Source organism: Felis catus, chromosome X, assembly GCF_018350175.1.
Source record: "Felis catus isolate Fca126 chromosome X, F.catus_Fca126_mat1.0, whole genome shotgun sequence".
NCBI lineage: Eukaryota > Metazoa > Chordata > Mammalia > Carnivora > Felidae > Felis > Felis catus.
This window is the reverse complement of record NC_058386.1, coordinates 58,022,526-58,041,934: the sequence shown is the minus strand read 5'-3', so window position 1 is coordinate 58,041,934 and position 19,409 is coordinate 58,022,526. Positions and strand designations below refer to the sequence as shown.

Sequence of the window (19,409 nt, the reverse complement as noted above, 5' to 3'; positions counted from 1 at the left end):
GTGCGACCCCTTGAGGCGGGAGGCGGCCGCCGCGCCGAGCTCTAGCTGGAACTGGGTTCCCCATGCCTCACGCAGTTCTTGGCTTGGAATCGGTGCTCAAGGGTATTTGCATTGGTGAGGAACTCTGCCTTCTTAGTAAAAACCACTTCTTCGTTTCTGAGTTTATGCATCTGAAAAATGGGTGTACTGTTCCCTCCTTCAAAGGCTATTGTGAAGATTAGAAACTGTTTGCATAAGAAAGCACCTATTAAAACCCTGGAAGGCCAGCTCTAATCCCTCAAGGTCGTTAGGTTCTGGCACTGAGGTTCTTAACCTTTTCTGGTGGGCAACTCCTTTAAGATGCTGATAGACGCTATGGCCCTTCTTCCCAGAAAAATGCAGAGGTGTACAAAATGTTACCTACTTTCCAGGGAGATTCTTAGAGCCCTTTAAAGCTTATTGATGCATCTCCTAAGTGTCCATGAACTCCAGGTTGAGAAGAACACTCGCTCTATCGAAAGAGGCACCTACTAAGTGTCAGATACTTTCCAGACATCATCTCCTTTAATCTGCAAACAGCCCCACTGTTAGGGATTGTAATTGTCTCCATCTTGTGGATGAGGACGCCGATTTTTCAAAGAGTAAAATTTCACTTGTGCGATATTATCCAGGTACTGAGTAACAGAGCTGAGACTAAGATGTCTCCTTGACTCTTGGGCCAGTACCCTTTCTGCAATGGCATCGCCCGTTAAAAGACAGAGTGCTATAATAAAACTCACAGACAACAATTAAAAAAAAAATAAAACTAGCAAATAAATAAAAGTAACACTAACAAAACGCTATTGAAGCACAGTAGAAAGACAATATTATTTCTGACTGGGGAGAGGAGAATATACTGGGGGAGGTAACACTTCCTTAACCCTAAGGAATTTTAACCCACAGAAAATTAAGGTGCATTAGAACATAAGCACAGTGCCTGGCACATATTTAGGGCTTAATAAATGTTTGCTAAATAAACAATTTCTATAAACAGCATCTCCAATCAGATCTTGTGTTTGGGGGAAGAAAAATCTGGCAATAAGATGAAGAATGGGTTAGAGAGCAGGGGGCCTTTAGAAAGGGAGACCAGTTAGTGGGTTCTAGGAATAATCACAACTACAGAGCATGAGAGGCTGACTTAGCACAGTGGCTGTGCTCATGGAAAGGAAGACACTTCTGGGAAAAACAACACACGTAGAGCTGATTGGGTTCTCAGGATGAAAGAGAGGGAGGAGTTGACAACGATTTTGAGGTTTCAAGTCTGGGTGACTGAGAGGGTGATGATACATTAACTGAGATAGGGAACACAGGAAGAGAAGCAGATTTAGGGGAAGATGAGTTCGAAGCCAGTATTGTTCCTCCATTTCCAGAATCTACTTCTAAGTCAGACCTCCTCACCAGTCTCAACAGGGACCCAGATCAGGCGGCAGCTCAGGGTGGATATTCTGGTTTGGGTCAGGTCAGAAGAAAGACAGCTATACATGTGCTCACAGGAGCCAAGACTGTACTTTCCACCCAAGACTGTGGGGCTTTGACCGAGGTTTCAGGGTGACTGAGTCCCGGAAAGAGCATAGCACAGGAGGGGGAGGAAGGACCAGACCCTCCACTCTACAAGATAAAATGACTTAGATGAGAAGGTGGTTGGGAGTGGTCATGGTGATGCTGGTGGTGGTGAACAGATCCTTCCCAGGATCTAGGTGGTCTGAGGATTCTTGAGTCTGTGACAGTATTGTGTGCCCACCCTCAGTCTCTACTTATAATGCCACTTTACAGCAGTGGTGGTACACCTACAGATTAGATTAACACTTAATCTCCCAGAGGATTTAGCCTGTGTCATAGCACACATTTGCCACACCCTCTGTAAAGCCCTGGTTTCTAAGGTTCTTTCCACCGGAAGCTATGACAGAAGGAAATGTGTGGGTGGGGAGGGGTAATGGGTGAGGGGCCCAGGTTCCTGACAGTCGACACCCAGGGAACGAAGAGCAAGCGCCATGTTGAAGCCACCATTGCCACTCAGATCCCTCTTATTCCTGCAGCTGCCTCTGCTGGGGGTGGGGCTGAATTCGACAGGCCCCAAGCCCAATGGGAATGAAGACATCACAGCTGGTGGGAAACCTGGGACTGAAGGGGGTTGGTGAGAAGAGAGGCTGTGGGAAGGGGCCTTACGGAAAGCTTGAACCTGCCATGGGACGTTAGAATGATGCGGGTAGAATTTAAGAGTACTGTGTAGAAGGAAAGGGGAAGGGTTCTCTGCCTCCTGCTGCTGCTTCTCCTGACCATCATTTCTTGTCTTCCCCTCCCCCACTTCGTTTTCTCCCCAACCTAGATTTCTTCCTGACCGCTACACCCCCTGCGGCCCTCAGTGTTTCCACTCTGCCCCTCCCAGAGGTCCAGTGTTTTGTGTTCAATGTTGAGTACATGAATTGCACTTGGAACAGCAGCTCTGAGCCCCATCCCACCAACCTGACTCTGCACTATTGGTATGAGAAGGGAAGAGGGGAGCACAGGGGAGTAAGAGGAGGTGGGCTGGATGGGACTTCGTGGGGACCAAGAAAGAGGGTAGCCAGCATCCCAGCCTCCCTACCATTTTCCCATGGGGTAAGTCATACGTCAGTTCGGAGATGAGGCTGGGCTGTCTTATCTGTAGTCCCCAAGTTTATACCACTGTTCCCCTTCCTCTCAACCCTTCTCTAGGTACAAGAACTCCAATGATGATAGAGTCCAGGAGTGTGGCCACTATCTATTCTCTGGAGAGATCACTTCTGGCTGCTGGCTGCAAAAAGAGGAGATACATCTCTATGAAACATTTGTTGTCCAGCTCCAGGACCCACGGGAACCCAAGAGGCAGTCCACACAGAGGCTGAAATTGCAGAATCTGGGTAATGGGGAAACGGCATCAAGAGTCCAGGGATATATTGTGGGGGTGCCGGGGAAATATTGTGGTGTGCTGGAGTGTCCGGAGTGGTTTTCTTTCACCTTAAGGGTACTTAAGCAGAAAGGAGGAGGCGAGGGATCCAATAGGGAAGGGAGAAGGGATCAGGGGCACTACCTTTAGGATCCTAACTTGTCTAGACCAGGGGAATGACCACACACACACACACACACGCATATCTCCAGTGATCCCCTGGGCTCCGGAGAACCTAACGCTTCGCAACCTGAGCGAAACCCAGCTAGAACTGACCTGGAGTAACAGACACTTGGACCACTGTCTGGAGCACCTTGTGCAGTACCGGAGTGACTGGGACCGCAGCTGGACAGTGAGTGACTGGGGTTATGAATGTAGCAGCTGAGGCCAAGCAAATGGGGATAAAGTATTCAATCAGCCACATAGGGGGGCCTGCTGTCAAGCTCCTGTCCTCTGCCTCCCAGTTCCTCTGCTCTGTCCACCCTCATCCAACTCCCTTTCCTATCATCACCTGTGACTTTCCATTAACATTTCCGTACCCATAGTTTCTTCAATGCCTGTTAAGCAAGTAAACAAAAGGAAGCCTTCAAGGGGATCTGGAGGGGAGGGATTAGATTCTAGTCAGTGAAGGGAGCAATGTGGCTTGAGCAGTCCAGAGTGGAGAGAAGAACTGGGGAGAACCAGATGACATGTGGGGAGGGGCAGCAGTTTTAATTCTTCCTTCTTTTTTAGACACCTATCTCTCTCTCACCCTCTTTCTCCCCAAGGAACAATCAGTGGACCACAGACATAGCTTCTCTCTGCCTAGCGTGGATGGGCAGAAATTCTACACGTTCCGTGTCCGGAGCCGCTATAACCCACTCTGTGGAAGCGCTCAGCGTTGGAGTGAATGGAGCCGCCCGATCCACTGGGGCAGCAATACTTCAAAGGGTAAAATGGGCCTAAGGCACCCCCCTACCCACGAACCCAGCACCCCAGCCTTTCTAGCATCTCTGCCTTTTGCTCTACCGCTCAACCCCTAAGCCCCCAATTTTGGTGGCCCATCTCCCCTCACTGTTGAACCTCAACCCTCAGGTAGCAGGGCTTTTCTGTGTAGGGTTGGGTCAGTATGTTGTTGGAGTGTGTGTGTGTGTTGGGGGGGGGGTTGTTGAGAAGGAGACAGAGGGGATATAGAATGTATAAGATTCCCCTACAGCACTCCCAGAAATCGTGCATGGTAAAGATGGCTTTGGAAGCAGACAGATCTAGGGTTTAAACCTGCCTCTGCTACTTACTGCCTCTTTGACCTGGGGCATATCACTAACCTCTTTGATTCTGTTTCCTCATCTGTAAAGTGGAGGTAACAATTGTTTGTCCCTCTCAGGAGTCATGAAGATTAAGTGTATGGACAATGTCTAGCACTGCGCCAGGCACCAAGTTGGGGCTGTACAAATGTTGGCACATAGTAGGGACGCTACAAATGTTAGGTCTCTTTCTCCTCCTTTTTTTTTTATAGAGAATCCTTTGTTGTTTGCAATGGAAGCTGTGCTTATCCCCCTTGGCTCCGTGGGATTGATTATTAGCCTTATCTGTGTGTACTGCTGGCTGGAACGGTGAGATTTCAGATATACCGGGAAAATGAGGTGGGGGGTTGCCGCTGGGAATAAATAGTAGAGGAGGATTATCACAGGGTCTCCAGGAATAGAGGGCAGGACAGTAAGGAATGAAGGATCACTCCAGTGCGCATGCTGCTAGAAGGAAGCCACAGGAACAGAGAACACAGAGTCCCTTCTTCATTCCATCTGGGAGAACTGGGAGACGGATAATAAAAGAGCATAACCTGCTGTGCCCCCTCTTTCTCCTCTGTCAGGACGATGCCCCGGATTCCTACCCTCAAGAACCTAGAGGATCTGGTTACTGAATACCACGGGAACTTTTCGGTGAGAACATTGTCAAAGGCAACTGCAGTTTGTCAACTAGCGACTGCCTGCCAGCAAGTCAGACAGAGTATGGGGAGCAGAGGGAATGGGAGGGGGCCTGCACTAACAGTCAGGATGTGGCCAACCGATTGGGGGATGGGCTGGATGGAGACACACAGAAGAACTGGTTACAAATTGGTTGAGGCAGATGGAAACAGTGGTACTGGGGGCCCCAAGAGTCTGTGTGTCCCTTCCGTGATCACTGCAGTTGCAGATGTTGGTTGTAAGAGCTCCCTTGGCACAGAGCATGGGTCTTTTACCCCCTGCCCCTAATTGACCCCTGACCTGGAGATATCTGTCTTTAGGCCTGGAGTGGAGTATCTAAGGGACTGGCGGAGAGTCTGCAGCCAGACTACAGTGAATGGCTCTGCCACGTCAGTGAGATTCCCCCAAAAGGAGGGGCTCCAGGGGAGGGGCCTGGGGGCTCCCCCTGCAGCCAGCATAGCCCCTACTGGGCTCCCCCGTGTTACACCCTGAAACCGGAGCCCTGATACCCTGACAGTACCCCAGAGTCCTGTAGTCCTAAATTGTACTAACTTCCCCTCATCCAGCCAGCATGGGTCCAATGCTCACCTCGCCCCACCGTGGCTGATTCTGAATTTTATGCCCCCTATAACACCCCCCCCCGCCCCCGCCAACCCGCATTCAGTTTCTCCTATCATCCAATTGGCCCTTTGCCCCCAAACCGAACCGGGTTTCTCATCTTCCCCAATCCAGCCCCTCTTCCTCACAGGATTGTTTCTCCCCACCATCCTTCCATCCTTCCCTCCCTCTTTTCCATCTACCCTTCAATTATTCTTGAATCAATGAGAAATAAAGCTTCTGTCGATAATCATCAAGAATGTCTGTTGTTGGGGCAGGGGCAAGGGAAACGTGGGGTGCAATAAGCAGGGGAGGCATGGTGCTGACGGTAGGAAAAAGGAGTTATAGACTCACGATGTGGAAGCAGTAGTACCACAAATGAACTAGAGAACAGGACTGTTCCAGAAACTTGGCTTTTCTCTAGGGGTCCTGCACTCCTTCCAGGATGCATTCTAGAATTAGATTTACCAGGGCACCTGAGCGGCCCAGTCGGTTAAGCGTCCGACTCTTGGTTTCAGCTCAGGTCATGATCTCATGGTTCGTGGGTTCGAGCCCCACAGCAGGCTCTGCGTTGGCAGTGCGGAGCCTGCTTGGGATTCTCTCTCTTCCTCTCTCTGCCCCTCCCTTGCTCATATTCTCCCTCTCCCTCTCTCAAAATAAACAGATAAACATTTAAAAGAAGAATTAGATTTACTGTGGTGCTCCCACTCCCAGCAAATCTTTCACAGACCCCACTCAGGTTCTTCTCTCCTTATCCTTACTCCACCTTCTGCCACACATACCACTTCTGACCTCATAATCCCTCAACTGCAGCCTCAGGCCCCACCCCTAGGGATGCTGGTTATCCACAACTGCCAATAGCTCTCTCTGGGCCCCTTCGGCCTATGCAATCCATCTACCTCTCTAGATCCCCACTCCTATGGGCCCACTTCCAGCTCCCCCAGGACCTCTAGAACACTCTCCTTCCAAATGACTCATCAGGCCTCTATCTGAAGAGTGAGAAGATCTTGAGAGCATGTTCATTTTCATCACACATGGAGGTGAGGGGCATCACAGAGCTGGAGTCTGTGTGTAGGGCCTGGGAGGTTTGAGGGCAGTGGAGATCACAGGGATGGCATGTATACTAGAGAAGGGCCACATGGCCCATCCCATGTCTTCTCAGATAATCAGCAGTTTCTGGCCAATATCAATTGCTCTGTCCTTCTGTTGATGCACTACACCCGCAGAAAAGTAGGGTTGCCTAAAACAGGTGAGGAGTTGGGGGAGGGGACTGATGGCAGATGGTCAGAAGTAAGTAGGATCATTTCTAGCTCCCAAGCCCTCTGACTGGCAAGAAGAGAGCTCCTTGAATCTAACAGCTCTCTCCAACCCATTCAGGATAGGATCCCACTCTCCTTCCTTAACTACCCCAATTACCCTATGGCCTCCCTCCAGACACCATCGACTTGTGTGATGAAACAGGGACAATGAAGATGTTTTTCGTGATGAAGACCCCTGGAGACTATGCCAGCAAATTCCTTACAGCTCGAAGCACCTACTACGTTTGTAAGGTGGAGCGTGGAGCACGAGGTAGAGGCTTGGGAGCACTCCTGAGAGAGCAAGGCCCTCAAAATGGATTGTGAACCTTGTCCTTAGCATAGGGTCCGCTCAACCAGATCCAAACTGACCATCTCTAGTCGGCCTAAGAAAGAGCACTGCCTCTATGACAATAGGGTAGGCTTACACATATTATGCCCCCCACCTAGAATTAGTCTTGAGGGGAGGAAATAGGGTACATCAGCTCAAGGTCGTGTTGAGTGCTAGGGTCCTGACATCTTGGGTTTTGGAAGGGTGGAGACTGGGTGGCAGGGGCTGGGGATAGCACACTGCTGTGTTCATAGGAACCCGACTAGAGAATGCCTACAAAGCTTTTGTGCCCCTTCTGAAGAATCCAGAACCTGAGCTAATCGGTAAGGAACATGATGGAGGAAGGAGAAACATGGAAAAGACCTTATGTAGCTGGATGATATAGTATATTCTCTGTATAGAGTGGGAAAGGTGTGATATGGCAGGTAGGATCACAGGATCCTAGGAAAAGGGGAATACAGCCTAGGTCCACTTTAGGATGGATGTGTAGCTCAAACCAGATGGAGTTGTATGTGTCACTCACCCCTACCCCCACCCCCATTTCTCAAGCATTGTCTTGATATATTTCCCTATCAAAACCCCATCGTTTCCATCTTGCTCTTGATCCTTTTCTCTTGGAGTCTTGGTGACCCAATTCGCAATTAAAAGAGCAAAACCTAGGCACCTTCAGATCACTCCTCAGCCTAGCTTTAGGCCCATTACTCCAAGTGATCACCGGAATTATGGGAGGGATGGGATGGGTAGATAAGATCTCTAGTCCTCAGAGGCAGGGGGGATGGGGGGGTGCCTTTTCCTGGTTCTTAGAAAACTTGCGCTCACAATGTGATGTCATGGAGAAGAATCGATTGAAAATGCTTAAAATCCAAGAAGCCAAGAAAGTCGTTGCAATCGAATCCACTGCGAACGCCCCAGTAAGGCTCCCCAAATGTGCTCTGCCCCCCCCCCCACTCCCCCCTCCCTCCCAGCCAACACAAGCCTCCTGCACCTTGGCCCCCTGGAATGAATTTCCTTTCCAAGTCCAAGGTCCAAGCCCAAGACCTACCTCCAACCTCTTTTGGCCTGCCTCTGGCCCTAGTTTGTAGAAAGCTTCCCTGCAGGGGCCTCTTTATCTACTTATGGACGTTTTCCTTTTCCAGTCTAAGTCTACCGGAAGATCAGATGAAGAGGGGCCCCCTCCCCCTCGCAGGGGTCTGACCTTTAAGACCAGAGCAGACGTTTTCAGTAGAAGGGATAGACATCGCTAACTGAATAAAGTGACCAAGTGAGAGCAGTAATATTAGGTATGGAATTGCTGGAATTTTATATGAGGCCCCTTTTTCAAGAAAAGACACCGTCTCCCAATATCTGTACCAAGGCTTGAGTGTGCCAGGCACCGTGGAGGTTCTGAGGGTTCGGAGGAGTGGCAGGAGAGGGCTGGGGTGGGGGAGCACATGGGTGGGGGTGAGGAAAAACCGTGAAGTCTCCTACAATGAGCCTTTGAGGGACAGAGTAGGGGGTGGGGTCTTCTCCAACCAAACTACCTCCCCTCCAGAGAGGCCTATCACTCTATCCAGAGAGCCTGCCTACTATTGCTGGGGTTAGGTGACGGATTGGCATCTTCCCTCCCCACCACCACAATCTACCGACTCCTCCTGCTGAAATTCCCCAACCCCCTACTTTTCTGCCTCCTCGCTGTCCCTCCCGCCCGTCCTCTGCCTTTTCCCCACCCCCCCCCCACCTCTTATCCGAGGGGAGCAGAAAGGCAGCAGAAACCAGAGCTGGTTATAGGCATTTATTGAATTTATTCATTTATTGATTTGACACACTTCCCCACTCCAATCTAGCACATGATACAATCTGGGTAGGCCAGGCGCTGACACAGGAAATGATGGGAACCCACAGCAGGGGCGGGGGGGGGGGGGAGGAGGGGACAATGCAAAGGGGACTGGGGGAGGGGCTGCTTTGGGGTGGAGAAGGAGCCCCAGATGGCCACCCTGGCAGGTGCTAGTAAACCTGATCCACATTCTCCTCCATCCCGCTCATTTCCCAGACCCTCAGCCAAGCTCCCCAGCTCTCCCTTCCCTGTTCCGCCCCTCCCCCTGCCTGCCACCACACACACTTCCACATAACCCCTGTAGTCAGGCAAGGGGAAGAAGGGCAGGAACAGCTGTCAGGGGCCTGGAACAGGGAGGTCTCTGTGCCTAACTTTACCACCCTAAATCCTTCCCTCTTCTCCCCCTCCCCTTCCCCGGCCGCAAACTAATTCCAGGCCTTCAATGCACTCTCCCACCATAGCATTAACCCGCAGTGGGTCATTCGAGAGTGTGGCTGCACCCCAACACCACATGCTCCCAGACACAAGGTGAATGAGGGGGCCTGGCTTAGCTTTTTCCATAGGGAAACTCTAAGCTAGTTCCGCCCAGACCTTGTTCTCCACATCTCCACGTCTCCATGTCATCGTTGCTGGAGTTCTTTCCCCTGCTCTCCACTGCTGCTCCCCTGCCCCCTGCTCTCTGTCGGCCTGGTGTTCTCTCATCCCGTTTCCCATGCTTCCCCGAGTAATGTCTGTAGTGTTTGTATCATGTCACTATGACAAAGCCTTCAAAAAGAAAAAAAAAAGCATTCTCCCCACCACTAGCACCTTGCCACTGTTAAAAATCTCTATATTTGTGTTTATATTTCTTTAAAAGTTTATAAAAAGCCTTTCTGTGATCTGCAGCCTTCCAAGGGTGATTTGGCCTGGTGAGCCTCTCCAGTGCTCAGACCTTGGCCCTTCCAGGTCCCTATTACCCTCCCCCCCACCCCACACCACTGGCCTAGGGGGCCACTGCATAAAAATCCAAGGCTTAACCTAGCCTGGACCAGCTCAGATAAGACTACAAAAAATCCTGCTCCCAAAGGCAGGGGTAAGGCCACTGGTGACTTCACATTTCCAACAGCATTGCCCACCCCTGCTATAAAACCTAGGGAGTGGGAATCGGGGGGAGCCTAGGAAGGCTCCCAAGAGGGGGCCTCACCCCCTAATTGGCACAGTGAGAATAAGCCCTTTCTCCCTTTCCCCCACCCCTTTCCCTCCCTCCCTCCCCCCATAGTTCCCATATGGGGCAGTTTTATCTTTCTAATTTCCTCAACACCTGTGTGAGCAGACCCCACCCTAGCTCTAAAGCAGGGTCCCAAATTCCCAGGGAAGGGTCAAGGGTAAAGAGTGGATATGGGCACGCCTGGCTCCACCTCTGAAGCAGGGGACAAAGCTTCTAGCCATGGCTCAGGGATCTGTGGGAAGAAGAAAATAGAAGACAACATAAGAGGCTGATCTGGGCGTGACAACTTTCCACCATTAAGGTCACACGCCCCCAAAACAGAGACAGCCCTTCCCCACACGTTTTCCTGTGCTAATACTAGGGGTTGGCTTTGCTGAAGGGCCTGGAGGTCTCATCTGGAAACTCCGCCTCTCCACTATGATACCCTCCCAATTCCCCAGGAGCTCCAGCTACTCCTTGCTCTAAATCTCCCTCTTGCTCAGCTCATGGGACTAGCTGGGCACCTAGGGGGTGGCCAGAGGTTGTGAGATGCTACTGTTGATTAAGAGGTACCATACCTGGCTCAAAGTTGAAGTCCAATCCCTCGCCCCCATCCATGAGGTCACTGATGATGTTATCCACGTCACACTCCAGGTTCTCCATGTACATATCGAGATCTAGATCCTGAGGCATTCTGTCTTGGCTTGCAGCTTCCATAGCAGGTGTGAGCACAGGAGTCCCCAGGGTCTTGGGGATGGGAGCACCTGCCATGACTGGAGGTGGCGCTATCATAGAGAGGGTGGGAACCAGACTGCTGGGGCCTGGGGCCTCTAGGGGCTTGGGACACAGGCCAACCCCTGTGGCTAGCTTACTGGAGGAAGGTATGCCCCCCAGCAACAGAAGTGTCGGAGCCTGGGACAGAATGGGATCTACCTGGGTCATGAGGACATCAGCAGGGGGTGGTGGCGTATCAGAGGTGAGCAGGGCCTCCAGAGACTGGGAGCTTGAGAAGCACCCTTCTCCTGCTGACAGGGGCCCCTCTGCTGGGCTGAAGAGGGAGGTGCTGTAGGTGTGTAAGGGACCTGTCACCCCAGGATGCTGCAAAGAGAAGCCAGAGAGACTACTCCGAGATAGCAGGGAATGGGAAGATGTGAGATTGAGCCCATCTAACAGCTCCAGATCTTCATTTAGGGTGGGAGGGACACCCCCTGCATAGCTGCTGACGGAGGCTGGTATCTCCTCCTCTGCCAGCACCTCAGACTCTCGCCTCATGGGGGAGTGCCTTGTGCTGACACTGCTAGCATTTGAACTGCTTCGTGGACGGAAGGTGGTCCACACATCTGCTTCTTCAGGGTTTCGAGAGCAAGGGCTGCCTGACCACTTGGTGAAGTGGCCAACGGGGCTGGTTGGAGTGGCACCTTCAGGCGGGGCTGGCAGCACGGCTGGTTTCTTCTTGGGGGCCTTGCTGCGGCCCCGAAGCAGCTTGCTGCTGCTATCCATGGAGGCTGCCCGGCGGCGGGGAGCCTTGCCGCTCTTGCCTCCCTCAGGGTTCAGCATCCACCAAGAGCTCTTGCCAGTAGCCTCGTTGTGAACCTTGATGAACTTGCTGTGCAGGGACAGGTTGTGGCGGATCGAGTTCTGGAGGGGGCAGAGGCAGCAGGAAAGGGGCATGAGGTATGTGCAGGGGAGGTCAGTGGCCAGCAGTCCAGCCTCAAAGGATGCTGGGACATAGCAGGGGCATTCCTCGAAACTCAGAGCTATCCAAGTCCAGAGGAGAACAGGCAAAGGTAGGGGCGGGGAAGGAGGGTGTGTGTGTGGGGAGACCATACACAGTTCCCACCCAAAGGCAAGACACTCAGCCTCTGCTCCAGACTTTTTGGCACAAGGGCCCAGGAGACAGCCTGAGTAACAACCTACTGCAGAGGGCACTGGGCCTGCTCTGGAAAAGCTCACAGCACTGCACTCCTCCCAGGTCTCTGAGGGGCTGTCTGGTGTTGGTGGTCACTGGGGAGACACACTCCTGGTTCAGCAAGAGCTAGGATTAGGTGGGGAAAGAGAATTCCACAGTTCCAATCTCTTTCTTGAGCGGAGGCTTGGGTGGAGTTTACGGGAAAGTGGCGTAACACCAGCCCAGGACTGACCGACCCTGTGTTGAGCCAGTTCTCTGAATAGGCTGAGGGGCTGGACCCTCAACAGAGCTGGCGCTCTACTCCCCATGGGGCACTGGAGCCCCAGCTCTCCATAGGATTTGCAGATTCCTTTGTTCCTGATTCCTCCCGATCACTGGGCACACACCCTCAACTTCACTCAGGCCAGGCTTCTCACCGTGCCTCAAATCCACAAGGCACATTCCTTATCCTAGGAAGGATCTCCCCTCAGTAAATTCTGCTAGTTCCTCAAGACCAAGCAGAAGTCCCCTCTCTTCTATTAAGTGGCTGCCTGACTGCTGCTGCCAAATTTCTTGTGTGGTATTTTTAATCTGTTCTACACCACCTTACCCAACCTATATTGTACTATTTACCATCTCATGCAATTACACGCATCAAGTATAAGTGCCCATGGCGCAGGCCATGTTGTCCAGTCAGGCAGCCCTCAAACGGTGCCCCCCTCAGAGTGCCAAGCTGCCAGTACATAATCGATATGTTACCTTATTGGTGGGTGGCCCCTTGAGGCTCTATCAGCTTTGGAGTGCCTCGGGTATTGGAAGCTCCATGTTCTCCCTTCCTCCTTTCCTCCCTCTGTTCTCCCTTTCTCCCTCACTGCTGATATTCTGAGAGAGATAAGTTTTTTTTTTCCTCAGGGGCCTAGGGAGCTGAGATTGGTAGCTTCTTGAGCCCCCAGAGCAGCTTATTGCTACTGGTTGCCCCAGGCTAGTTACACCATCCTTTTGTGTCCCCGCCCCCCCCCCCCCCACCTCCCTACTCTTTCCTACCTCCTTTCCCCTACTTCTCCTCAGGAATTTGTGCCTAAGATCTCCAACCTTAGGGGCATTTGACCTCCCACATGGAGCTCTTCAGTGTTTGGAAAATCAGGAGGAGCCCAGAAGGGCTTGGAGCAAAACTAGAGGCTGAGGCTATGGACAGTCAGAAACACATGAATTGATTTCTGACTGGTGCTCCAGATAAGGAGACCCTCTGCCTGGGGAAAGATGCTTAAGTAGCTTCTTGTTCCAGGGCTCTTGAGGCAAAGAACTCCTTGTCTCCCTGGGACCCTTCAGTAATGGCATTCCTAACCACACTGGCTGCATTGGTACTCCTGGTTCTTTCGAGGAATCCCACTTGTCCACCTACACAGTAACTGTCCATCCTTAGTAACTGAGAACCACTGTGACTTCTGGCACTGTGACTCCCCACCCCTTCCATCCTTCAACTCTGGGTCTGCTGAGAAGGTCCGTTCCTTTCTCCACACTCAATACCCATGAGGCCCATTCTTCTATCCCCTCTCCTTTAGGCCTCAGAACTAGTACAACCTCCTACCTGGAGAGGTCAACTCCTTATAATTCTTACCTGTTAGAAGTGGGGGGAGTGACTCCCTATAATTCTTACCTGTTGGAAGTGGGGGGTGACTGGTAATTGTTCCCCAAGCCACCTAAACTAAGCTTTCTTGTTCTAAGTGAGTGCCACCGCCCCCCCCCCCACCGTGGGGTGGGAGTAATCTCAGCACATCCCCAGAGAAGCCAGTTCAGGCTGTGAAGCTTACTCCTTGGAGTGGGGGTGGGGGGTGGGGGATGAGAGCCTTGAAGGCCCAGCACTCAGCCCAATGAAGAGAATTTGGTAGCATGGGCTAGCAGAAAGAATATATGATTTATAGTTAGACCTGAGTTCAAGTCCTCACTCTGCTGATATTAGGCGAGCTTCCTGACCTTTCCATACCTTAGTTTCCCAGTATGTAAAACGTGGAATCTCAAGAATTGCTGGGAAAATTAATAAAACAAAAAATGTCAAAACTACTTTGTAAACTAAAAAGCAGCAAATAAGTGTAAATTATAAGGAGGGACTACACTCCCACAGCATAACTAACAACTCATGATTATTTCTTCTACCCTGGAAAATGAACCTAAGGGAAAAGAAAAAACAGCTGTGTAGGCTGGGTCCAAGGAGGGGAGGGAGCTCTTTATGAGCTGAGACTGTGGCATGGCAGTCTACCCAGAAATAGTGCCAAGGGTCCCAGTCAGCTGTCCTGTTTTCTGTCCTGCCCAACTCCTAGGAATACTGCAGATCTGATCCCTCCGTCCATCTACTCTACCTAGGGGAGGACCCTCTGCTCATTCAACCCTCTGTACTTTCTTGTACGCTGATGTCACCACCTACAGGGGTGCGGGATGTCAAGGAGTTGAAGCTCCCCATTTCACGATTAGGGCCCCTTCTCAGGACAAGTTTTCCGAGCATCTAGTGAAATCTTTCCTCACAGTTTCTTCATGGAAGGCCAAGAGAACTCCCAACCTTTTGCTCTAAAGTCAGAGCCTTGTCTCTCTCTCTCTCTCTCTCTCTCTCTCTCTTTGTAACTAATATTCCTCAACAGTAAATGAAAACTCTTCTCCTCCCAGACTTAGATAGCACCTTACTAGGGAGTTTCTTAGCACTACAGGGTAAACTGAGGCAGGTAGCAGCTCATGCCCCCTTTTTTCCCTCCTGGTCCGTAAGATCAGCTACCTTACCCCATGAATATCACCTTTTTTTTTTTTTAACCTATGCCACTCTACCTCCTCTTCCTGGGTAGAGGAGTTCTTGAACAGTACCTCTACCCTGAGGTATTGAGAAGCAAGCAGGGAATCCAAGTAATCCCACAGGAATGGGAGAAAAGGTGTTGGGGTGGGAGGTGGGGGAGGAGGGAAGGCCAGGTTCATGTGGGGAATCCACACAGTTCCTGCTGTACATAGGATAAAGACTTCTCTGTGGGAATAAGTGTTTGGGGCAGCTCAAGCCAAAGTGCTGGGAGTGCTGAGCAGTGAGCAGAGAATTCAATTTTCTCCAAGGCAAGGACAGTGTCTTATTCATCTGCGATCCTCCAGCATCAAGCACTGAGCGTGGTATATACTATGTCCTAAGTAAATGTTTGTGTAATTGATGATTGAAGGTGGGTCTCTCGGGTGGGGCCGTAAAAGGGGCCCCAGAACGGCAGCAAGGAAGCTAGGGATCCCAGGGGCAGATGGTATTGGGACAGAGGTAAGGGGGTCATAGTTACCTTCCATCCTGCTGAGCTGTTGCTGTCACCCTTGTCCTTGAAGTAGGGCACAGTGCGGACCATCCACTCATAGATCTGGGCGAGTGTCAGTCGCTTCTCGGGGGCGCTTTCAATGGCCTGGCTGATGAGTTCTGCATATGACTGATTTCCCCAGGCATTCCGGCGGGAGCCTCCCTTCCGAGGACCTGTTACAGCCCCCAGGATCCCGGGCTGGGGGCCCCCTGCCGGCTCGGGGAGCTGGGAGGGCAACAGGATCGGGTCTGAGCGCCCCTCCGTGTGTACCTTCTCTCCCAGACCCGGCTCCACCTCGGGCGGCTCAGGCGGCTCGGACGCCTCGGTAGCGAGCTCTGGTCGGGGAAGGGGCCAGGTGCAGGAGCGGGGACGGCTCTGGGGTTCGAAGTCGGGATCGAGGTCTATGATCGCAGCAGCCTCTGTGGCTGAATTCTCATTCCTTGGATCCATACGTGGAGTTGGACCTCCGCCACTCAGCGTTCAGAGGAGCCTGCCACAGTCCCTCACGATGCCTCCCCCCAGGGGGGAAGCACCGAGGGCCAGGAGGCACATTCCTGCCGGTCCTCAGAAAGTCGCGAACTTCCCCCTCGCCCCAGGACGCTAGCCCCCAAGCTGTCCCTTCTACACAGTTCTCTGATCCTCTTCTCGACTACAAGCGGACAGCCTCAGAGCTCTTTCTGAGACACCACCTGTAACCTCCGCCTAGCGAAGGCACTTTTTTTCCAACCTCTCACTCAGCTTCCTGCTCTTTTAAACCTGAGGCACCGTATCCCCTCATACATTGCGCTCCCATCACCAAACGTCTCCTTAGCCGCGGTTCCCTCCCCCTTTTAAGTTGCTGCCCCCCGGACACTCCTCCCAAATTTCCTCCACCCGGATCACTGCCCTCCCCCACGCCCCGCTCCCCCGCGTCACTTGCCCCTCCCCTAGCTGCCCCTCCCCCCGCCTCTTCCTTTCCCTCCACTCTTAATCGGGTCCACGTCCCCGCGGCCCCAGCCTCTCCTATTCCCGCACCAATTCCCCTATCAACCCCCCCACCCCCCGCCCCCCGGGTTTCCTTTTTGTTTTGCTCCCAGCCGCAGCCCCCGCCTGACGTCTCTGTTTACCACTCGCCGGGGCAGCCATCTGCGCACGCGCCTGGAGAGCCAGTTGGGAAACCGAGTTCTTCAGTCGTGCCACCCTACTCGGCCTCAAGGACTACATTTCCCGTCCTACTTCGCGGCCAGGAGCCCGATAAGGGCGGCTGGAGAGCGGCGTGGCAGGATATAGGGAGGTGGAACTTTAATTAATAGAGGTCGTTGCGGACTTTTTCTTTTCTTGAAAAGTCGTTTTCCTCCTTTCTTCCCCCCTTCCCACCTCCTCCCGTGTGACTCCGGGTCGCCTAGGTGACCATGTTGAGGGGTGCTAGACCTTTCCTTCTTTTAGTGGAGAGAGGGCAGGAGGGAAAAATGTGGTCTCTACAAGAAGCAGAAAACCGAGAGGCAAGAAGCAAAGAATGGACGGGCTTGTGTAACATAAACAAATACTGATGATAGTGTCTCCTCTACCCGCCTCTCCCCACCCGCAAGCCCCCAAGTGCAATTCACGGTGACCGTGCGGTGGCTGACCAATCAGTTTTCTCCACTGGCTCTTCTGGCCTGCCCTTAAATATTGATATTTTCCAGGTTCCCGTCTTGGGCCGCTTCACTTCTCATTCAACAGGTCCCAAATTTAACACATCTGTTCTTGCACCCACACCCCTATGCTCTGGCTACCCTTATCTCTGAATTTGGTCAATAGTAGTCCCGATCTACCCAGTCTTCCAAGCTAAAATACCTTTTGCCTTTTCATCTCTTTAACTTCTCACATCCAATTCGCAGTTGCATACCTTATTTATCACAGGATTAAATTGCAATATCATCTTAATTGCACCTCCTGCCGTCAGTCTTTTCCCCCACTATGGTTTTATGTTCCATGCTGCCAACAAATCACCCTTCTAAGAAACACTCCTGGTAATAATAGTTAAAATGTATGGAGCGCTTATTATGTGCCAGGCGCTGTACTAATTGCTTTACATACATTAGTTCATTTACTCCTCAAATCCACCCTGTAAAGCAGGTACTGCTATCAACCCCACTCTACAGATGAAGACACTAATGCTCAGAGATTCGGTGACATACCCAAAGTCACAGCTAGGAGGCAGGGGAACTAGGATCATAACACTTATTTATGACCATAAAATCTCCCTGCTTGAAACTTCCTTTGGTTTTCCCTATTGCCTATGCGATAAAGTTCAAACTCTCGAGCAAGGTACACACAGTATCTTCAGTTTCAGGCCACTTCCCACCTTTCCTGCTTCATCTTTCACTGGGCACACTAAGTTCCAACCAGAGTTTTGTACTGTTTCCTGGAAATGCCATACCCTTTTATACCTCCACCTCCTAGGGTGTCCTCCCTCTCATCGTCCCCTCCCCAAGTCTCTTATTTTGGAACACTCCTATTCAGCCTTCCTTGTTCCCCTCAGGTGGAATTCTCCCTTTTCTGCATTCCCAAGCACTTTGTGCAGGCTTGTGTTTTATACCACAGACCATATTGTATTGTAATTATTTCTTTACACATACATCTCTTCCACTAAACTGAACTCCTCGAGGGCAGAGAGACAAGTTTTATGTATCTCTGTGACCCTTAGCAAGGGGTCACATTGGACAAATGCTGGCAGAATGAACGGGATCCGGAATTGAATGACATTGCATTTGTACATTTGACAACTTTTTAAAAAAATTTTTAATGTTTAGTTTTGAGAGAGACAGAGCATGAGCAGGGGAGGGACAGGAAGAGAGGGAGACACAGAACCCAAAGCAGACTCCAGGTTCTGAGCTGTCAGCACAGAGCCGGACACGGGGCTTGAACCCACAAACTGTGAGAGCATGACCTGAGCCGAAGTCAGATGCTTAACCGCCTGAGCCAACCAGGCGCCCCTTGACAACTTTTTAATAAGCATATCATGTGTACTTTCTGTCTGGCCATGTCTCAATTTTCCTGCTAGACAGCATAACTTGTCTGTACAGTGCCTAGCATTGTACCATTTGCAGTGTTGCTTGATATGTGCTATGTGATGACAAGGCCTTCCTCTTGTCAGGAAGGACAGCTATACAACTTGGCATTTTCTAGAGGTGGCGGTACATCGAGGCTTCAAAGAGATATTAGGCTACTCACGGTAGGTAACGTAACCATCTTGGTTCTATATATTCCTGCCTCCTTCTACTCCAAAGTGCATTTGTGCTCCATTTGTCATGTACAGGGTAAATAGAAGACCATGTATCCCTACCTGAGGTCCAGACTAGAGAGATGGGACATAGTTGCTCACAATGCCTGTAAACATGTCCTGTGTGTGTCTCTTCCTCCTGCAGTACACAGCCTGGTAAGTGCCGCGGGAATGGTGAGTTTGATAGAGGAGAGGGCCTGGTGGCCACTAGGTCACAAGGAGCTCTCTTCGAACTGAAACAGGTGTAGTGACAGATCATGCAGAGCTGCTGAGCCAGGGAAATGGCAAGGGTGGGGCAGGCATCTGTCCTGGCTTGAGTTCTATCTTGTGTTGTCTGTGTATTTGTTTGGAAAGGTCCACTTCTCCACCAACTCATGTCCATCACCTCCTTAAATTTCCAATTCAAAGCTCAAAACTTACATGCTCTTGGAAACTTTCTCCAACTAGTCCAACGTGACAGATCACTTATCTGCTTTGTGTCTCCTGAACTTCTACGAGCTCAGTTTGTATTCTTTAATTTTGTCCTTGTGGTTACATAGTTTTTCATCTCATGAGGGCATATTGTCTCCCCCACTCGATTATAAACTCTGAAATAAATCAACAAATACTTCCTGAGTCTTTACTGTTAAGATGAGAGTATGGCTTGAAATCCCAGAAAGACAAAAATTACCATAACCCATAAGACCAGGTGATTTAGGAGGGAGAGTTAAAGAATCTGTGCAATGGTAAAAAACACTGCTACTTTAAAGCATGTATCCAGAGAGGTCAAGGTTATTCACCTTATTACTGTGGGAATGTTAGAATATACATTAGAGTCACCTGGGTGGCTCAGTTGGTTAAGCATCTGACTTTGGCTCAGGTCATGATCTCTCAGTTCGTGA

The 19,409-nt window shown here is 51.1% G+C and overlaps 3 protein-coding genes across 5 annotated transcripts; 2 read left to right on the top strand and 1 right to left on the bottom strand.

Annotated features, from left to right (window-relative positions):
• Positions 1 to 1,962: 1,962 nt before the first annotated feature.
• IL2RG (interleukin 2 receptor subunit gamma) lies at positions 1,963 to 5,720 on the top strand. The gene is made up of 8 exons (XM_004000602.4): positions 1,963 to 2,124; positions 2,345 to 2,498; positions 2,713 to 2,897; positions 3,136 to 3,275; positions 3,691 to 3,853; positions 4,419 to 4,515; positions 4,773 to 4,842; positions 5,187 to 5,720. Exons 1-8 carry the CDS (start codon positions 2,010 to 2,012, stop codon positions 5,370 to 5,372), a joined length of 1,110 nt encoding a protein of 369 aa, XP_004000651.1. The 5' UTR covers positions 1,963 to 2,009; the 3' UTR covers positions 5,373 to 5,720.
• Positions 5,721 to 6,026: 306 nt separating this feature from the next.
• On the top strand, positions 6,027 to 8,363 carry CXHXorf65 (chromosome X CXorf65 homolog). 3 transcript variants are annotated; one of them, XM_004000648.5, is made up of 6 exons: positions 6,045 to 6,503; positions 6,626 to 6,712; positions 6,898 to 7,032; positions 7,344 to 7,412; positions 7,894 to 8,000; positions 8,226 to 8,363. In XM_004000648.5, the coding sequence occupies exons 1-6, from the start codon at positions 6,479 to 6,481 to the stop codon at positions 8,331 to 8,333; spliced, it is 531 nt and encodes a 176-aa protein (XP_004000697.1). In that variant the 5' UTR covers positions 6,045 to 6,478; the 3' UTR covers positions 8,334 to 8,363. The 3 variants fall into 3 exon arrangements, with proteins under 3 accessions (XP_006943862.1, XP_006943861.1, XP_004000697.1); XM_006943800.4 differs by lacking the exon at positions 6,626 to 6,712 and having other exon boundaries at positions 6,027 to 6,503; XM_006943799.4 differs by lacking the exon at positions 7,344 to 7,412 and having other exon boundaries at positions 6,043 to 6,503.
• A 482-nt stretch (positions 8,364 to 8,845) lies between these two features.
• FOXO4 (forkhead box O4) lies at positions 8,846 to 16,170 on the bottom strand. Its single transcript, XM_004000601.6, has 3 exons — positions 15,273 to 16,170; positions 10,667 to 11,726; positions 8,846 to 10,341 (listed from the first exon to the last, which is right to left on the bottom strand). Exons 1-3 carry the CDS (start codon positions 15,732 to 15,734, stop codon positions 10,334 to 10,336), a joined length of 1,530 nt encoding a protein of 509 aa, XP_004000650.1. The 5' UTR covers positions 15,735 to 16,170; the 3' UTR covers positions 8,846 to 10,333.
• Between the last annotated feature and the right edge of the window lie 3,239 nt (positions 16,171 to 19,409).